A 19,359-nucleotide genomic window follows, 5' to 3' on the forward strand; every position below is an offset into this window, starting at 1 on the left:
GAGAGGACCGCAATGTAGAAACTTTGAAATGGTTAATAGCGTTGCGTCATCATCGCATCCGTAATAAGATTTGCGAAAACGAGAGTACATGTCGAATAGGACGGCGAATCTATTTTTTTCAAAATCTAAATTTAAATCATCGTAGGGATAAAATTCCGAGTTTAAATAGAGTTTAACGTTGGTCAATTTGCAGTCGTCGAATAATGTAACATCTTGTGACACTGAATTCTTTTTACCAGTTTGCAGTGCAAAGATCACGTATCGTGGTTTCTCTAGCTGGGAGGCAGCTTTCACGGTCCACGAATGCTTAGTCGTGCTATGTAGCAAAGGAAATTCGTATAGATCCCAAGATCGGAAACTTATGTTCAAGTATCGTCCGCTTTCCAACATTCGCAACATCGACAATTTATTAATCTTATTCAATATTACATGAGGCATACGCCACTGTATCTTGAGTAATTCAATCTCAGCTTCCGACGATGGATGTCCGAATAGACAATTATTATCGTTGCGCGAACGTATCAAAATCAATTCGTGACGAGCGTTAATCACAACGCGTTTATAATCTTCGCAAAATCCTAGCAACATGTTAAGCGGTACGCAATAGTTGAAATAATTTTTGTCACCGTTGTACGTCAAATCCCACGCAGCTTCTTCAAGTTTATACTTTTCTGGTGCGTTAGAGAGACATAATTTTTGAGCGTCGAAGTTATTCCAACATTTCTGTTGCGAACCATCTCTACTCCGTCGAGTTCGTATCGAAGCTCATCAAACATGAATGCGGCGCAATTGTTTCCCAATACAACCTTCATTTCGTCATTCGCTTTACGCACATTAAATGTTCCCTCGATGTAAAGAAAGCTTTCGCACGGTAACGTGTACAAATCCTGATGTTGTATAGGTATTCGTATCTCATCGCTGTATCCAAGCGTTTTATTGGCGTACGGATTGTACGTATGAGTCTCAATCTTGACGATGCGATCGTCAAAGACTGGCTCACCTCCGATATTCAAAATATCAATCATTCTTTTCGTACGATGAATCCCAATGATTTTAAAAATTCACGATTCAACGCGCTCAGCTTCTTTTTAACAGCTATCTTATTATTGTCACCCGATACCGCTCGCCTTACTGCAATAGTATTGTCCCTCGTAAAAGTATTGTCTCTCGCGTGCTACGTTTCGTTCAGCACGAGCATACTATGTTTGTCGCCGCCGTATATGCAATCTTACGGTAATTTCCTCTCCTCGAAAATCGAGCAATCGACCTCTTTGATCCACAATACGTATCGTTAAATCCGTAATGCTCCGTACGATGATCGGCAGATAAATGATCTGTGCTGGCGTTTCCGATATCTTATATCCTGGCGGTACGCTCGGTGAAAACTCATGTATCGTGTGTACGCGCATGCCATTGCTGTACGCACCAGTAGTCACGTTACATTCTATACGAATAATATTTACGTTTATAATATTAACCGGTTCGTCCGATTCGTACCATTTGCGAGGCTGCAATATACGATTCGACAAGAATCCAAGCAAGGATCCTACATTGTCGGGTTTGGTAAAGTTTATTCTGTAGGCGCATTTGATTTCGCTCTTTAATGTGCTATGATTGGCGCGGAGCGCTATTGGATATTCCTCATCATAATCGTTTTCAACATCTCTGGAAAGGTGTTCATCTCGCAAAATTGCGCGTTTGAGATAGTCATTTATAGCGTGCAATTCGTACGATCCTTCGGGAATCGTAATTTCTTTGTCGTCATTGTCAAAGTAAAATTTATTATTCGAAAAATTTACGTTCGGAATCGTATGATAAGTTTCAAAATCCGTTAATCTGAGCTCGTAATCGGCATCGGTCAAATCTATAGCGGGAAAATAGCTTACAGCGAAAACGCTGCTTCTGCCAGTCAACGTAAGTGTCAGTGACATGTCGAACGAATACTGAGACGTGACAATGGATTGTCAGGCTTTAAATTGATCGTCGACTGTTTGAAGAAATTTTAAACACAACTGTCCACAGATGCTCTGATTGTAACTTTGATAAGATGTGTAATTGTATTCAATTTTCACTCGTCCGAAATACACTAGGACCTCTATTTAGTAAACTTCGATATAGTGAAGTCCCCCCATTATGCGACCGATATCGATCGGTGGCGAGCGTGGTAGGAGAAGCGTTGGGCGTATACATTCAGGCGCGTAGCGCGCTATTAAACACTGTGTGTAGAGAGGTACATATTTAACAACAATGACAACGTCGACGAAACGCGCTCGAATTACATATTGTGATCGGTTGAAAATTATTGACAAATTAGACCAAAAAAGTGAAAAAGTATTTTTAACTGAAAAATGTCGAAAACAAAATCGGGGACCCGTCCCTACACGTGGCTGCTGATACGGTTCTGCAAGAGACTACATCAGTTGCGCAGAGTCTGCTTGGGTGGAGCGTGCACAGCCTTCGATTTATGCAAGTGTGATGCGGTGCCGGTCCCACCGCAGTTCACTAAATCGAGGTCCTAGTGTATCGCGCAAGTTCCTTGGGTGGTCGATGATTTCTAAAACTGTCGAAATATACGACACGATCTCCCCTCTTTGCGTACGCTACCCAATGAGTACCGGGACCATCAACGTCATCCAAATTGTGCGATACCGCTCTCGTTTCGTCGTACACCGTTTATCGGTAAATTATTACGCATGAAAACACCTCTAAAGAAAGATATGTGTATACGTTTCGCCAATTGTTCCAATTGCACGTTAGTTGTCGCACCCGTAGGCATTTTTAATGTTTTTTCGACGTTTTCTTTTTTCTCTTAGACTTTGTTGAAAATCCCTGTCCACGCTTGTACGGAGCGAGATGAAGTCCGCGACCTTCCATAGCGCGATTGTGACGCTGCAACTCTTCCAGCTGACGTTGCGCCGCCTTGCTATCGTTTACCGCCTTTGCGATTCCCGCCGCACCGCCGGCCAAAGAACCGACAACTCCCAACAACAGTAAAAGTGGTAAAATACCACCGCGTTTCGCTACTGGAAGTATTCGTTTTTTCTTCCTCTTTGTCGTCGATGGCTTTTTCATCCCCATGCCGAGTTTTGTCTTTGCCTTCATTGCCGCCCAAACAGTCGTAGCGGCTGCTCTTTCGCCAAGAGTCGAATCCCGCGCGGTAATGCGTTCTCGCGCTCTTGCAGCTAGTATGCGATCCGCGACGTGTCGTTGACCGAGGTCGTTGCTTCGCGAGTAAGCAATGTCGTGCTCGCGACAAGCGGCGTCCAATGGATTGATGCCTCGATCGCCTCTAGCTAATCGTTTCTCTAATCGAGTTCCCGGGCCGCAAAACTGATAACCGGGAACATGTAATTCGATGGGAAGCTCGTTTATCGCACGATTTAAGAGACCGCTACCTTTTACGATTCTCGCTGACATTCGTAGCAATCTTTTATTAACGGTGGCGGACCGTCGATGTGTGTTCGCTGCCACGGCTGATTGTAATGTCGCATGCACGAACGATATTGTCGAACCTCCGAATCAGCCTTTATATATTCTGGAAGCTTGTCCCACAATCGTTCCACGTAATCACCAAAATTTTGCAGTAAGACAATCTTTGGGATATACTGCAGTTGTTCGGCGGTAAGCCAGAGAATGTCTCTTTTATCCGACAGAAGGAGAAACATTTTTGATACTGAGCTGTTTCGAGTCGAGACACCTCTCGACACCATTCGAATAAATAGGTCTCCCCCATCGTGATCATTCGCAAAATTAATTCGAAAGAGAAAACATGCGGTTCGTGCGACAAGCGCGGATAATCAAAGTATCAAATTTCGACGATAGACTAATATCGGAGAAAAAAGTACGCAAGCATGGAAACATGCTACCGACTACTATACGCGGTATCGTTTGCGGCCCTTCGAACTGCGGTAAGACAAACGTGTTGATTAGTTTGATAGAAAGTCCGTACGGTGTACGTTTCGAGAACGAGTACGTATACTCGAAATCGCTTCAACAACCGAAATATAGATACTTGGAAAATTTACTAGCACCTATAGACGAAATTGGTTATTTTACATTCTCTAATAACAGCGATGTCATTCCACCGAGTGAGGCGCTTCCGAATTCCATCTTTATCTTTGATGACGTGGCATGCGACAAGCAAGATACGATAAGAGAGTACTTTGCAATGGGTCGAAACTCGAGCGTCGACTGTTTCTATCTTTGTCAAACGTACGCCAAGATACCTAAGCATCTTATACGCGACAATGCGAATCTTTTGATTTTATTTAAACAAGACGGCACAAACTTGAAACATATGTACAACGATCATGTAAATACCGACATGTCTTACGACGATTTCCGCGCATTGTGTCAGAAATGTTGGCAACGCAAATATGGCTTCGTAGTCATTGATAAAGACAGCACGTTGATCAATGGACGATATAGAAGAGGATTTAATGATTTCGCGATACCGTAAAGCGATCAGTCGTCATCAACACATCGATCGAGCATCATCAACGGCGATCGTGAAAAGATTGCGAGAGAGATTGCAAAAACGAGCGAATCAATTCGCAAAAAATATCGCGCTTTGAAAACTGGTAAAATGGATGAAGACGTTGCATTTAAGCCAATTTAAAGACAATTTAAGCCAATTACCGAACCTTTAAAACAGCTTGTCGAAAATACTGTGAAATCTGATGCGCCGAAAATCGAGCCATTGAGTTTGACATTTGGAGAGAAGCACGAGGAAAAAATAAAAGAGTCAAAGCAAGGAATAAAGCGAACACGGATAAATATGCCGATAAACGATTCGCCGATATATTCGACACCGAATCGATCAAAACGAAGGAAACAATTTTCTAATATGGCTACTGTTTCTACTCCGATAAAAGTACAACCGCGTCAAACAATGCCATCCCCGTCCGTCGAAGAAATTTACGAGTCCACGCCCGATTCGTTTGTAACATCGGTCCGACATGAATTAGAAACGTCTGAAGGTCAGAAAACGTTCTGAGATCATTTTGGTCCACTAGCGCAAAAATATATAGGAGCTATCATGAGTGTTGATAAAAATAAGAGTATGGATTACGTCTACGGTGTTAAATTTACCAGCGAAGGAATGATGCTCGGTGATAAACGTTTCGATGTGGACATGGGAGATAATATAATTATCGATGAAATAAAATATACGGGAACCGAAGGTATCTACGATTTGATTTTTAGAAATATTCCCAATCATAAAAAATACACTCAAGACGATTTGTATAAATATCAAAGTATATTAAAAGCGACAAATGCGCATAATAAACGTGACAACAAAGTTAATAATCCTATTAAAAGTAATAAAGGATACAAGTACAAATATATAATTGCACCATTATTTCCCGATAGAAAGGTGGGAAGAGGTATAGACGCGCCGCGCACCATGACGCCAAGCGACAACATGATCGATTACGTGCATTGGAACGATCCCAACGAATTGGTAGATCGTTTGCGATTGCTGGACACCTCGCGTCGAGCCGGCAACAATGCTCACGACAATGAAATCTTGTCAATTATCGAAGAACTTCGCGAGGCCGGCATTATTATAAATTAAACTATGCGTCGACGATACATGTCATTCGGTCAATGTTCTCGGTACCGAAATGTCGATTAATAAATTTGGATTATCGCTTGGAACGTCGAATAATTTGTACTATCAATGGAATGGATTATTGAGAAATTACGTTCGCGATAACGCTCTCTGCCAGACTACCGGCTTTGATGCAAGGTCGCGCAAGATTCAACGCGTAGCGCAACCGGAAGCTGATACTGACGCCGTCAACAAACGATATGTGGTTAAACTTTTGAGAGATCGACAGGGAGAAATTGAGCAAAAAATTATCGCGCTCGAAACAAACGTGCAGGCGCTACGAATAATGATGGACGAGATAAAGAATGTGCTGAGATATGCAACATCTGACTCGACACAGTAAACGAGACATACTAATATCGCAATAGTAATTATGCCTCGATCAAACGTACGAAAGAAGAAAAACACCTCCGAAAAGCGGCAACTAGTCGAGGAATTACATGCTCCGACGAGAAGAAATTTTCCACGAAGACGCGTCATTGTACGCGGATACGACGATCTGTGGCAGGCGGACGTGGTCGACATGCGTTCGTACTCTCGACTCAACAAGGGTCATAAATATATACTCACAGTTATCGATGTGTTGAGCAAGTATGCGTGGGCCGTACCGCTCAAGAGTAAGAGCGGAAACGAAATGTCCGAAACAATCGCAAAGATTATTGGAGATTATAAAAGGTGTCCGAAAAATTTTCAAACCGACAGAGGAAAAGAATTTTACAACGCGAGTGTGCAGAAACTCATGAAGAAACAAAACATTAATCATTACTCGACGTATTCCGTTATGAAAGCCTCGGTCGTGGAACGATTCAATCGTACTTTGAAAAACAATATGTGGAAAATGTTTACGCTCAACGGAAATTACAAATGGATCGACGAGCTATCTCGACTCGTTGCAGAGTACAATACGCGAAAACATCGCACCATCGGTATGAGACGTCACTCCAGCGATTGCCGAAAAACTTTTAAATACGATGTATAGCAACGTAAAAATTGCGGCTCCGACAAAATTTAAAGTAGGCGATTCTGTACGCGTGAGCAAATACAAGACCATCTTTGAAAAAGGTTTCACACCTAATTGGACGACCGAAGTTTTTAAGATTGTCGGGGTGCAGAAAACTAATCCCGCGACATTCATACTCGAAGATTCGCGTGGAGATCCCGTCACTGGAGGATTTTACGAATACGAACTACAACGCGTCGCTAATCCCGACGTATATCTCATGGAAAAAATTTTGCGGGAAAAGGGTGATGACGTATACGTGAAATGGTTGGGAATGGATAAATCATACAACTCTTGGATACATAAAAATAATGTATTATAAATATTTATTAAAATATATAAAATATGTGTATAAAAAATATAAAATTTATTAAAATATAAAAATATATAAAATGTATAAAATATAAAAATATATACATGGTTATGTACAAAATATACAATTAATAATAAATAAAATATACATTTATTTACAATGGTATTCTATAATGTCCCCACGGTAACGTATCGGTGGTTTCGGGTACGATATACCGCTTATCGTCGTACGGACTCAGAGCAATTTTCGTCTCACAGATCGTGTATACTTGGTGCAGTTTAGATCGTATACACGACTGCTGACGCGTCATTTCAATTTCTTCGTTTAAACACCGCGTGTAATCGTCAAACGTTATCGTTCTCGCGACAACGTTACTCTTGACACCTTTAACTTTCTTTGTGTCCTTTTTCCCATTCACTCGTAACGCGTACATCTTTGCTCTGAGCCCGACGAATTCGGTCATTATGGCACCGTTGTTTTCGTCCTTCATTAGACCCGGTACCTTTTTATTTACAAGCGGTATACCGTACGCATTATCCACCGCATAATCACTCGTGTCGAATCTGACGATATTACACTTCATATTCTCATACACATCCGCGCACTCAATGTGATATATGAGACTATCCGTATCGGTGTACATTACCCGGCATTTGTCGCGATACATTGGCGCCATATACTCGTGATGAAATTCGTACAAACATGTCTTGGATATGTCGAGTATGCACATACCCACGTAAATCGGTTTGTAGAATTTCACCTCGAGTGCAATTCCACAGCGATTAAGTTTTCTGAAAAAACGCTTCTGCTATGGAAATTTGGTTTTGCGATCATTGCCTCTGCGCCGTACCGACCATCCTACTTTGTTAATAATTTAACATCGACATGATTGCGCACATTTTCCATCGTTTTACCAAACACCGCATTGTTCATTAATTTATATAAATTTTTTTCGAAATCATTTTTAGCCAATGTTCTGAAATGTGTATTTAGTTCTATGTAATTTCGAAGCCATGGAGATTGTGAAAACTGTAAAATTCGATGTATTTTTGTAACGCAAAGACCGTGACGCGTACACTGCTGCAGGTTGCGGTAGTGTATCACGTAATGTTTCTTATCGTATAGCGTTGCAAGCAGTTTGAATTCCCGCTTGCCAGGTGGTTTGTCGCGTGTCGGGCAAAACGGTAGGTCAGTGTGCACATCGTGAAGATGTTGCGAGTACTCGAGGTCCACTTCGAGGATATAGCCTGTAGGCGAATCTAGCGCGATGGATGATACGTTAAAATTCGACACATCGTCAACCCATCGAAAATCGGCGTAAGGCAATGGTTGACACATTGCTCATCCGTACAAATTATTTACATCAAAGTACATCAAGTACGATGATGGTTTCGATGGATCGTACGACTCCATGTATTTGTTATTAGCGCGAGCGTATCTGTTGGAACATTGACTCAGACCGCCGCGTATACCACGTTCGATGAACATAACTATGTCGATGTCAGTAAGCAGCTCGAACGTGATCTTGGTATGCTTCAACATGGCATGCCACGTGTATCCGGGGAGAGTATAGTAATACGCGGGGTTGTGTCCGTAACTTTCGATACATTTATCGCGAAAGTTTTCGAAAATGTCGGCTAATAACAAGACATCAATTTTAAGATATAAATCGCTATATTCGCCTAGCGTTCGAATGGAGAATCGCGTCCAGATGTTCTCGGCGTGCGCGTAATCGCTCTCGGATACAGTGTCACCGGTCAAGGAACTGTAAAACGATTCGCGCGGTGGTAAACACGTATCTTGCAACTTGTCAACGGAATCGATGTATTCGTACGGAAATACACCTTTCCGCGTTAACAAATTGAAATTTTCTGTTGATAAATTTTGAAATTCTGATTTCAAAATTTGGAGTTTGTCTTTGTCTAAAAATGATGCCAATTTGTCGAGACTCGATGCGAGAAATTTGAATGAATCGATGAAACGTAATTTTACATGAGTTTTTGATTCTTCTTCCATACAAACATCTTTTGTGAACAAAATATATTTCTCTTTAGTTATTGGTAATAAATCGATTCTCCTTTCGAATGCTGTAGCTATTTCCTCGATAATAAAGTGTGAATCGTAACCGGATAAATTGTGAAAAACTATGGGAATACAAAAAGATTCTTTATAATTTAAATTGCAATTTGAGTGTGCTTGACCTCTGTACCGCCCGGTCAGATGGCAATGATCGCGAACGCGTGTATCGTCTTGCACGAACGGTTTTTCGCATATATGACATTGAGTGGCGCTATGGAATTTCTCCCACTCTTCGGACGTCAAATTTACCATGGGGACATTTGTTTTTAAAATATTTTTTACATGTAACGCTAAATTTTTGAGGTCTGCGGCGAACCATGCTATACAATCGGCGCTACGACGCGAATGGTACGCCGATAAAGATTCGTCGTACGAACAATGTACATAATAAGCTATACTAAATACTTGGTGATGTTGACGCAAATTTCGCTGTTCTTCATCCGTCTTGGCCAGAACGCATTCCAGGTCGGTGTAGACCACAAATGGAAGCCGCTCCTTCCGATTAAAGTTGTTGAACTCGAGCCACTTGTCCTTATCGCTCGGCAATCGGACAGCGCAATCGTTCATCTTTCCGCAGTCGACCGTATGCAACTGCAACTTGGCGTCCGAATTAAAATAATGCAGGCATCTGTAAAAGAAAAATTTTAATTAAGATTTATATAACAAAGTGTTATATAACTTATAATTATTTGAATTATATAAATTAAACTTACCGGTCGCAGATATATTTATGGTTCTTGTGTTTGCTCAGTTGCGAGCTCACTAGCCGGAATAAATTCTTAATCCACGCAAAATGTCCGACGCTGTTGTCGTCTTCAATGTACAGCAAGTTGACATGCTTGTCCCGCTTCTGCTGCGAAAGACGTATCGGGCCAATGCTGTTCTTGTCTTCGATGCTGTACACATTTATAGAAATATCATTGGCAAGTTCAAAATTTTTTATTTGGTTCACAGTCACTGGAAACTCAATGTCCCGGAGATTCAGCACTGTCGTGTAATGCGGATACGATGATTCCCGATTCGTGTCTCTTTCAGCGGGGTATAGTGCGGCAACCACTGCCCACGCGAAACATGCATTGTCTCTGGATTGTACATTAATCACCGCTCTTTTCATCATAATCTCCCGCGGCAATTTGATGAAACATCCCGCACGCATAGGATTATACTTATTTATATTTACAGTTAAATTTAGTATTCGCGACAGTGCCCACCCGCTATCGCGTTCCTGAAACTCTTCCAGCGATGCTAGGATGGGTTCGATGACGCGCCGTTCGTACCACTCGCGTAAATCAGATGTGCGAAAGAGTTCATAGTTTCTCGTATTGATACTTTTGTTGGCGCGTTTATCCCCAGCCACAAATTCGCCGTTAAATATTGTGTTCACTTTCACATTATAATGTTTTTTCATAACGTCCTGCACATGTTCTATCACAATGTCTTTGGCGTCATCGAGAAATTGGCGAGGTTCGATGTGATTATAGTTTATCACGGCACCAGTCGATACGCGACTCTCGAACGCCGTATCAATCTCACGCCACACAAGTCCATTTTGACGCACGCTACATCCGGCACCCGCGTGTATGAAACGTCCACGTACTGAATTTTTCAACCCTTCGAGGCGTGCGATCCGAGCAATCAGCGATTGTCGATTTCCGATCGATAATCGCGGTTGCTTGATGCGACTTTGCTCTTCCAACGACTCGATATACGTATCACATCGTTGCTCCCACACAATGTAATCTTCCAGCGAATCAATCAATGTGGATTGCTCTTGCAAAATTAGCTCATCCATATTGTATCAGACTTGCGAAATGCGCTTCCCAATGATAGTTCTGGATGTACTTTAGCGAAAATACTGGTGGGGTGTGCCTCTTTATCATGATTTATATACCGTCTCGTGCATATCATCGAACATTCTAGAATGATTTCATCTTAAAAAATTCCCCGGAATAGCGTGTGCAATTTAACCTTGATAATTTCGCGTTTTGTCACATACATTTGAAAAATCTAACGTGATTGCATCAGGAGCAGCCGTACATCGGCGCTCGATTTTAACGCATTCAGCTAAATCTTTGTCTAGGGGTGATGTGCGTTTTAACCTTGACGGTTATTTTTTTCGCGTTTTGTCACGTACATTTGAAAAATCTAACGTGATTGCATCAGGAGCAGCCGTACATCGGCGCTCGATTTTAGCGCATTCAGCTAAATCTTTATTCTGATGCGCAATTTAACCTTGATAATTTCGCGTTTTGTCACATACATTTGAAAAATCTAACGTGATTACATCAGGAGCAGCCGTACATCGGCGCTCGATTTTAGCGCATTCAGCTGAATCTTTGTTCCGATGCGCAATTTAACCTTGAAAATTTTGCGTTTTGTCACGTACATTTGAAAAATCTAACGTGATTGCATCAGGAGCAGCCGTACATCGGCGCTGGATTTTAGCGCATTCAGCTAAATCTTTGTTCCGATGCGCAATTTAACCTTGAAAATTTTACGTTTTGTCACGTACATTTGAAAAATCTAACGTGATTGCATCAGGAGCAGTCGTACATCGGCGCTCGATTTTAGCGAATTCAGCTAATTCTTTGTTCTGGGGATGATGTCATCGCAGCCGTATATCGGCGCGACAAAATTTTAGAGGAAATTAAAATGTCGTGTCAGCAATAATCCCCTCTACGTTGCAATTTGCGATACTATTTGAATTGATATTAATTCTAATACGATCAGTATTACATCAATCGCGCGTGTAAAAGGTTCACTGCTGAAGAAATCAACATGAATTTTTACGTTCCGATTCGAAACGGAAACTCCACCGTGTAAGAAGCAAAAATGCGACACGTAAGTTTCGATCGTTTAAAAACTTTATTTGTTAAAATTTTTTTTTTAATATTGATCTAATTATTTTATATTTTTATAGCATTCAGCCTCGTCGTGCGACTCGCATACTTGGAAGAAGATACGCTCTAACCCCAACGTCGTACAAGTATTTGGACATTGGAATAAGCGTTGGAGCTGTGTCGTACGTGGAACTGATTCTCGGCGATAATCGAGGCAATCAAATAGTGTTGCCTTTTTCAACGTGGAATTTGTTGATGCAGAAGCAAGCAGACGTTGAACAATTTCTACAATCGACTGCTCTCCCATTAAGGATTGTAGATTTATCGATCGAAATGTATCAATCGAAAATTGTAAAACTCACATTATGCGAAAATTCTTTGTACATGAAATCACAAACATTATTACATTTATTTAATTTTGAAAATTGTATCGATCATATGCACAATTGGTTATGCGAGAATACGTATCTCGTAAATGAAAAATTTAAACAATTTGAAACTGTATTACAACGTAACAATATTACTACTGTTTGCGATGCTGTAAAAACGATACGCGATAGTGATGTCTTTAACAGCGAATCATTAATCGATTGCAAATTACTAACATGCGCTGTAAATGATATTCTTTACGATGCTTGCAATAAATAATTATTTTTATTTCATCTGTGATTTTAATTCTTTCCTTCTATACGAATAAGAATAGTTGACAATTTTTCTCAACACGCTCCGCTAAAGATATAGAGAAATGCTGAGGTAGATGAGACGTGATGCTCTAGTTGGAATGAGACAAAAGATATTAAAAGATATATAATGAAGAGGAGGCAGTCTGCGGCATCAGAGTATTATTCTTGTGAGCCACAACTTGTGGCCATAATTCTATAGGGAGTGTGGAAATCGCGCCTAATCAAATTGATATGTGATATGTGATTCGTATGAACAAATTTGTTAATTATATTTGACAGTGAAAAAAAAACTTGGACTTGTGTGTGATTGTAATATATGAACAGTTAAAAGTATTGGACAAAGATAATATTTAAATTTAGATTAATTAATTAAAAGACAATTTTTATCAATACATATATGTGTGGACTATAGCATATAAAATAATATTACAACAATGGATCTGCAAACACGTATAGAAGAATGTAGACGCATAATCACCCTTGTTCGAGATGACAATAATAGTGCGATGGATAAATCGAACGCTAAACAGATGTCGATAACACAATATGTGCGCGATCGAGAATTAGGCATACGAAGTATGGGTAAGCAACGTTTCGTCAAACAAGCCGAGGTTACTATATATGAAGATGGTTATACAGAATGGCCCGATCATGTACAACTGAAAATTTTTCGTGAAATTCGAAAGACACACGTCTCAATTGATGTAGACGATGATGATGACTCTTATTTCGGTAATAAACGTAAAATTACTCGATTCATAGACTCTGATAATGTTTGGCAATGTATCAGACGCCATACTGGAGGATATTGCAATCAAATATTTAAATATGAGGACAATGTTTGTAGATATCAGGGTGTTGATTACAGTTGGGTAGATAAGTGTATCAATGACTGTAAATACACCCCGTGTATAAATATACGTATCCCAACGGGTATAAACCCAACGTACGTAGACTTGATACTCTGGGATGATTTCAATCATAATATTAAATATGATGATTTTAGAAAGTGGATTGCTGGTAATCATCATAAATTATTATTACACATAACGCGGTGTTGTACACAATGTCAATCTCGTAAATGTAAATGTCCACCCGAAATTATATACAAAAAGTATGTAAGTGAAAAGAAAAAGCAACAGGAAGAGACTGTACAGATAATAGATAATTTTTGCTAATATAATTGTGAAATTAATTTAAAATATTTAAGTAATTATTTTAGGTGATTTTTTTTTGCAGGAGAATGTTTCAGGAGAGATGAGAAATCTGAATGAAGATCAGAATGGAGATCAAAATGACGATCAAAATGATGATCAAAATGGAGATCAAAATGGGGATCAAGATGGAAATCAAAATGGTGATCAAGATGTAAATTTTGACGTCAATTTTGATGAGCTGTTCGCATCCTTATAACGGATTAAATTTTATATTTTTTATATTTTATTATTATTATATATTAAGTACACACACACACACACACGCACACGCACACGCACACGCACGCACACACACACACACACACACACACACACACACAATTGTATTACACACATAATAAATTTTATATTTGTCATTTATAAAAAATTGCAGTTATTTACGCGCCTTTCCCTTGCGCTCTCATCCCTTGCGCTATCTCTCTCTCTTGCGCTAGTTGTAAGTATAGCGATATCGTTCTCTCTCGCACGTGTTGTTCTCGCGCTATTATCGTTCTCTCTCTCTCTTGCGCTAGTTGTAAGTATAGCGATATCGTTCTCTCTCGCACGCGTTGTTCTCGCGATATTATCGTTCTTTCTCGCACGCGTTGTTCTCGGGATTTCTTCGTTGCGTTCTCTCTCGCACGCGTTATTCTCGCGATATTACAGTTCTCTCTCTCGCACGCGTTAATCATAAGTCTCTCTTTCGTATGCGTTGTTCGCGATATTATCGTTCTCTCTCTTTCATATGCTCGTCGCTATCACTCACCCACTTACCTCGTCCTTCTCCCACCTATGCAGCATCTTACAATGCGTCGTCCTTCTCCCACGTTGACGCCATCCTTGTCACACGTTGATGTCATCCTTGTTGCACATTGATGCCATCCTTGTCGCACTGTCCTCTTCACACACTTAGCGCTATCCTTTTGCCACAACTAGAGCTATCCTTCTCACACCACCGTCTTCTTTCCGCGGATCCCCTTTCTCCTCGCGGACCCCCTCGTCCATCGCTCGCGCCGCGGATCCCCCCCCGCGCGTGACGTCACTCCCCCGCGCGTGACGTCACCCCCCTCCGCGCGACGGCACCCCCCTCCGCGCGTGACGTCACTCCCCCCCGCACGTGACGTCACCCCCGCACGTGACGTCATCCCCCGCAAGTGACGCCACCCCCCCGCACGTGACGTCATCCCCGCGTGACGTCACCCCCCCGCCGGTTCCCCTCGCCCCTCACCCCCCCTGAGATCCCTGTGTTAGAACCCGCCTAATCTTACTACTCTATTACTCACCAAATTGTCCAATGTCTACCCATGTAAATTTATAATTTGCATCACAGAGTGCCAACAGCACTATACTGAAATATTTCTTATAATTATAGTACTGTGAGCCAGAGCATGGAAGCTTCTCGATTGCCATGTGTCTGCCATCAAGAGCACCAATACAGTTTGGAAATTGCCACTTGAACATACTACTCGCTTGTGGCAACATTATAATAATATGAAATTTTTGCGTGACTCTTGTTTGGTCAAAACTTAAGTTTTGCTTTCGTATTTATTAAAAGAGTGCATATGTAAAACAAATATTTAAAATTTTCTATTAATTTTGATATTATTAAAGAATATTCAAATTAAATTTGAATTATGAAATTTAAAAAATTTACATGTGTGTACCTAATAAATTATATACATATTTAATTATTCATTGATACATTTTAGCACGGCATCAAATATTCCTAGAACAAGAGCATCGTTCAATGATTCGGATCAGTCATCAGAAGAAACTAGGAATGTTCGGTCAGGTATATAATAACATTTATATGAAAAGTACGTATATAATAACATTTATATGAAAATTTATATTTGTCTTTTATATATGATTGAGATTGAAAAAAATATTTATAAATGTGATTTACCTATTGTAATCTATTGTATACACATATACAATACATTATACGCACACGCACATATATATACAGGGTGTTTCATTTTAATCCGACCAGTCGAATATCTCGAAAACCAAGCCCGGGAGAGAAAAATATTTCAGACAAAAGTTGTTTGGTTTCGAGGGGGCCATAAGATGGTATCATTGGTTTGACCTTGAAGAGTCATTTGAAGGTCACGTGAAGGTCACTTCAATTTTTTTAAATGTAACACCCTATATATTTTTGCACACTCTTGTAGCTTATCTCGAGAGCTTTCCAAAACACTATCATTAAGTACCTTTTCGTTAAGTACTTTTTGAGTTATGAGGGTTGAAATAATTTCTTAATTTTACATAAACCGTAAAATATCTTGTAAAATATTCACTTTTCGATTATCTTACCTTGATACTTTTATGTACAAAATAATGAGAGGAATCAATTGGTGTAAAAAAAACACATAGTTGTTTTTAAGAAAAAATATGGAATTGTTAATTGCAAATTATATATTTTTTCTTCAAAACAACTATGTGTTTTCTTTAAGTTAAGCAGAACCTGCAGTCAATTTATGCTGTCAGAGAGAGAACAAAATTTGATACAGAAGTTGCTCTATTAAACGCGGTTGTCAAATTGGTGCCAGAAATGCGACAGAGCCTGCTGACAGGCTATGTGAGCAGACTGACAGCAGAAATCGCGCAGAGTCTGCACATACATGACAGCAGACTGACAGCAGAACTCGCGCAGAGCCTGCACACATAACCCAATAGCAGACTGACGGCAGAAATGCGACAGAGCCTGCTGACAGGCTATGTGAGCAGACTGGCAGCAAAAACCGCCCAGAGTCTGCGCACATATCTGACAGCAAATTGACGGCAGAAACCGAGCAGATCCTGCGCACATAACTTGGCAACAGATTGATAGCAGAAATCGAGCAGACTCTGTACATAACCAGCGGTTGAATAGACGCGCATTTAAATTTTAAATCTGAATAATAGGTCTTTTAATTGAACTGACTACTATATTAGTTAAAAGGTTATCTCTTTCCTTCTAATATGGAGTAAAAAAGAATTCATGACAATTTCTTTTTTATTCCACATTAGAATAAGGACAGAAATAAACTCCAAACTCGTGCAGCTAGTTCAGCTGAAAAGAACAGATTCATTATCGAAACGTGACTTTTTATTTTTTGAAGTATAGGAATGCAAATATAATTATTAAAATATAATAAGAAAACAGTATTTTATTTATACACACACACACACACACACACACACTCACACACACATAATATACAATAATATATAAGATATATATTTTACACATTCGCACATATATCACATTTAATCATATATAATAGATTTGTTTCTTCATCCCGACGTCATCTTCAGAAACGAAGAATAATGCTATTCTTTTCCACACCCACTTCCTTGTCCTTCGATGCAAGTTTACCTAAACATAAAATCACAACATAAAATAGGCGCAAGGACATACCTTTCAATTAAAATGGCGCTGAAAAGTGCCGATTTTTTATTACGTATAAAAGATACGTTTCAACGTTTTATCATTAAAAATAGCACTGAAAAGTGCTGATTCATCTGTCTGAAACAGACAGAGACCAAGATATCGATTGTGTAACTTTTTCTAAAGTGAAAACGTGAAAAGAGAAAAAAGAAAAATCCGCCACTCACGCATTGATTTTAAAATGAAATCAATGTGTGATTGGAAGAAATTTTTCACTTTTTACGTTTTCATGTTAGAAAAAGTCACACAATCGATATCCAAACCACAGGTCTCTCTCCTTCTCCTCTTCCCCACACCCTCCTTTCCCTCATCCTGTCTTTTCGCTCTTCTTTCTTCATTTCTTCTTTGTCCTCTCTTTCTTGTCTTCTCTTTCATTGGTCCTTTGGCACGTTCTTCATATTATTCTGTAAATAAATCTGCAAAAAAAAACGTACAAGTTAATTTTAAAAAAGAGATGAAAGCTATTAAGATAAAAATATCAATGTCTCAAGTGTATTTAAATTTGGATGCTGATCATTTTTTATGTTTAATATGAATATTTCTTAATTTTTAACAAATGTATACATATATATTTTGATTCATATTCTAATTCATATTCTAATACATTTTTAATTCTAATATTTCTACTTGCAACATAAAATATGTATTCACATGATGTGTGCATACATATATTAAATTTAAAGTAGAAATATTAGAATTCAAAGGTAAAAGCAATACGAATGTCCAGTCGTAAATCGAGATGTTTACCTTATGCAAATAATAAGTTATTCATCATCTACTTCTTCAGGATCTTCTTCTCCTCCTCTCTCTTCTTCTCTGCCTCTCTCTTCTTCTTCCTCCCAAAAATCCCGGTTAACTCATGGTGCTCCGACTCTCCGTGCACGTGGACCACGCATCCTACTGCGATATCTTTCCTTCGCAACGCGCAGAGTGTCCCGCATCTGCGTCTGAAATTCTGCTCGCGTTGGTCTTTGGAAATGTCGATTCCTGCAAATAGCCTCTGAAAAAAGGAACATTATATATATATATTTACATATGTATATATAAAATATAATATTAATATCTTTTAAGTAAAAGCGGAAAATTTTGTACCATAAATGGCCATGATGAAACGAGCATTGTATAAAGGTCGCTGTCCTTCTTCTCGGCCCCACCAAGTGAAAGATCGCGTCAATTGGTCTGCAAAGCCTTCCTTAAAACATAGATTTACGGCTTCCTTTAAGTGAAAGCCGCCGATATATTCGAAGTAATTAACCTGAAAAGATATATTAATTGAAAAAAATATAAAATATAATAATATATATATATATATAAGTATATGTGTGTGTAATAAATCAATACTTATATATATTAAAGAAGTTAAAATGTTCTCTTTCCTCCACCTCCTCTCTCTCTCTCACACATACAAACGAACACTTACAACATCGGAATATCCATTGTCATCAATATTTTGAAATGCGTTCATTTGGTCCAACGTTGAAATTGGAAGTATAGCTGGCTTCTGTGCAATGGAATTGCGATTTTGAACGCATTTCAAAATTTTCTCCAGGAGGCCATTCATTCTTCTGGAAATGAAAGGATTAATCAATAATTTTGAAAGAAAAAAAAGAACTTTTAATATTTAATTACAATACATTTCATAGTTACTTCAATTCTGACTCCATGCGATTCATTTGTTCTTCTTTCCTGTAATTATATATAAACATTTTCAAGTACATTTTTTTCACACTCATATTTTTTTATTTACTTTACAAATAAGTAAAATACTGTACAAATAAGTAAAAATGAGGGTACCTCTTCTCGTTAAATTGTTTTTGGTATGGGATTCCCTGTGAATGATAGCCAACATATTCATCACGGGGATGGTGACGTGATGAATCTTGCTGCTGCCTGGACCAGGTTTCTGCAGATGTCTGAAACTCGGATAAGGTATTATTAATATAATGCGATTTATCAGAACCCCCCCACCTGTGACAAGTGTAAATCTGTTTGTGCATTGCGTGTGTGTTGCTGTATGGTAGATGTCTGTGCATGTGTATTTTCGTATTTTGCCCGTGTTTCTGGTGTGTATCTTGTGTGAATTGAAATGTTTGAGTGTTTGTATGTTTGTGTTTGTCCATTGTGGTGTATATTGTTGTTCTGTATATTGTTGTGTATGTGGTTGTGTCAAGTATGTATTAATAATAGAAGTTATAGGACTC

General features: G+C 39.3%; 1 protein-coding gene across 1 annotated transcript; it reads right to left on the reverse strand.

The window, feature by feature from the left end:
- Positions 1 to 16,848: 16,848 nt before the first annotated feature.
- Positions 16,849 to 19,292, reverse strand: LOC145968124 (uncharacterized). Its single transcript, XM_083093374.1, has 6 exons — positions 18,953 to 19,292; positions 18,806 to 18,844; positions 18,579 to 18,723; positions 18,251 to 18,413; positions 17,906 to 18,158; positions 16,849 to 17,574 (listed from the first exon to the last, which is right to left on the reverse strand). The coding sequence occupies exons 1-5, from the start codon at positions 19,276 to 19,278 to the stop codon at positions 18,016 to 18,018; spliced, it is 816 nt and encodes a 271-aa protein (XP_082949500.1). The 5' UTR covers positions 19,279 to 19,292; the 3' UTR covers positions 16,849 to 17,574; positions 17,906 to 18,015.
- Between the last annotated feature and the right edge of the window lie 67 nt (positions 19,293 to 19,359).

This window comes from Camponotus vicinus, unplaced genomic scaffold, assembly GCF_025532165.1.
Source record: "Camponotus vicinus isolate PSW18456_S1 unplaced genomic scaffold, iyCamVici1.0 SCAF_3, whole genome shotgun sequence".
Taxonomy (NCBI): domain Eukaryota; kingdom Metazoa; phylum Arthropoda; class Insecta; order Hymenoptera; family Formicidae; genus Camponotus; species Camponotus vicinus.

Excerpts from the sequence above, each read along its gene's own strand:
- LOC145968124 (XM_083093374.1), bottom strand. The coding sequence starts at position 19,278 with ATGGACAAACACAAACATACAAACACTCAAACATTTCAATTCACACAA. Across the intron at positions 18,845-18,952 it reads AAACAATTTAACGAGAAGAG|GAAAGAAGAACAAATGAATC; the intron begins GTACCCTCATTT and ends ATATAATTACAG. Across the intron at positions 18,159-18,250 it reads TTTCATCATGGCCATTTATG|AGGCTATTTGCAGGAATCGA; the intron begins GTACAAAATTTT and ends TCCTTTTTTCAG.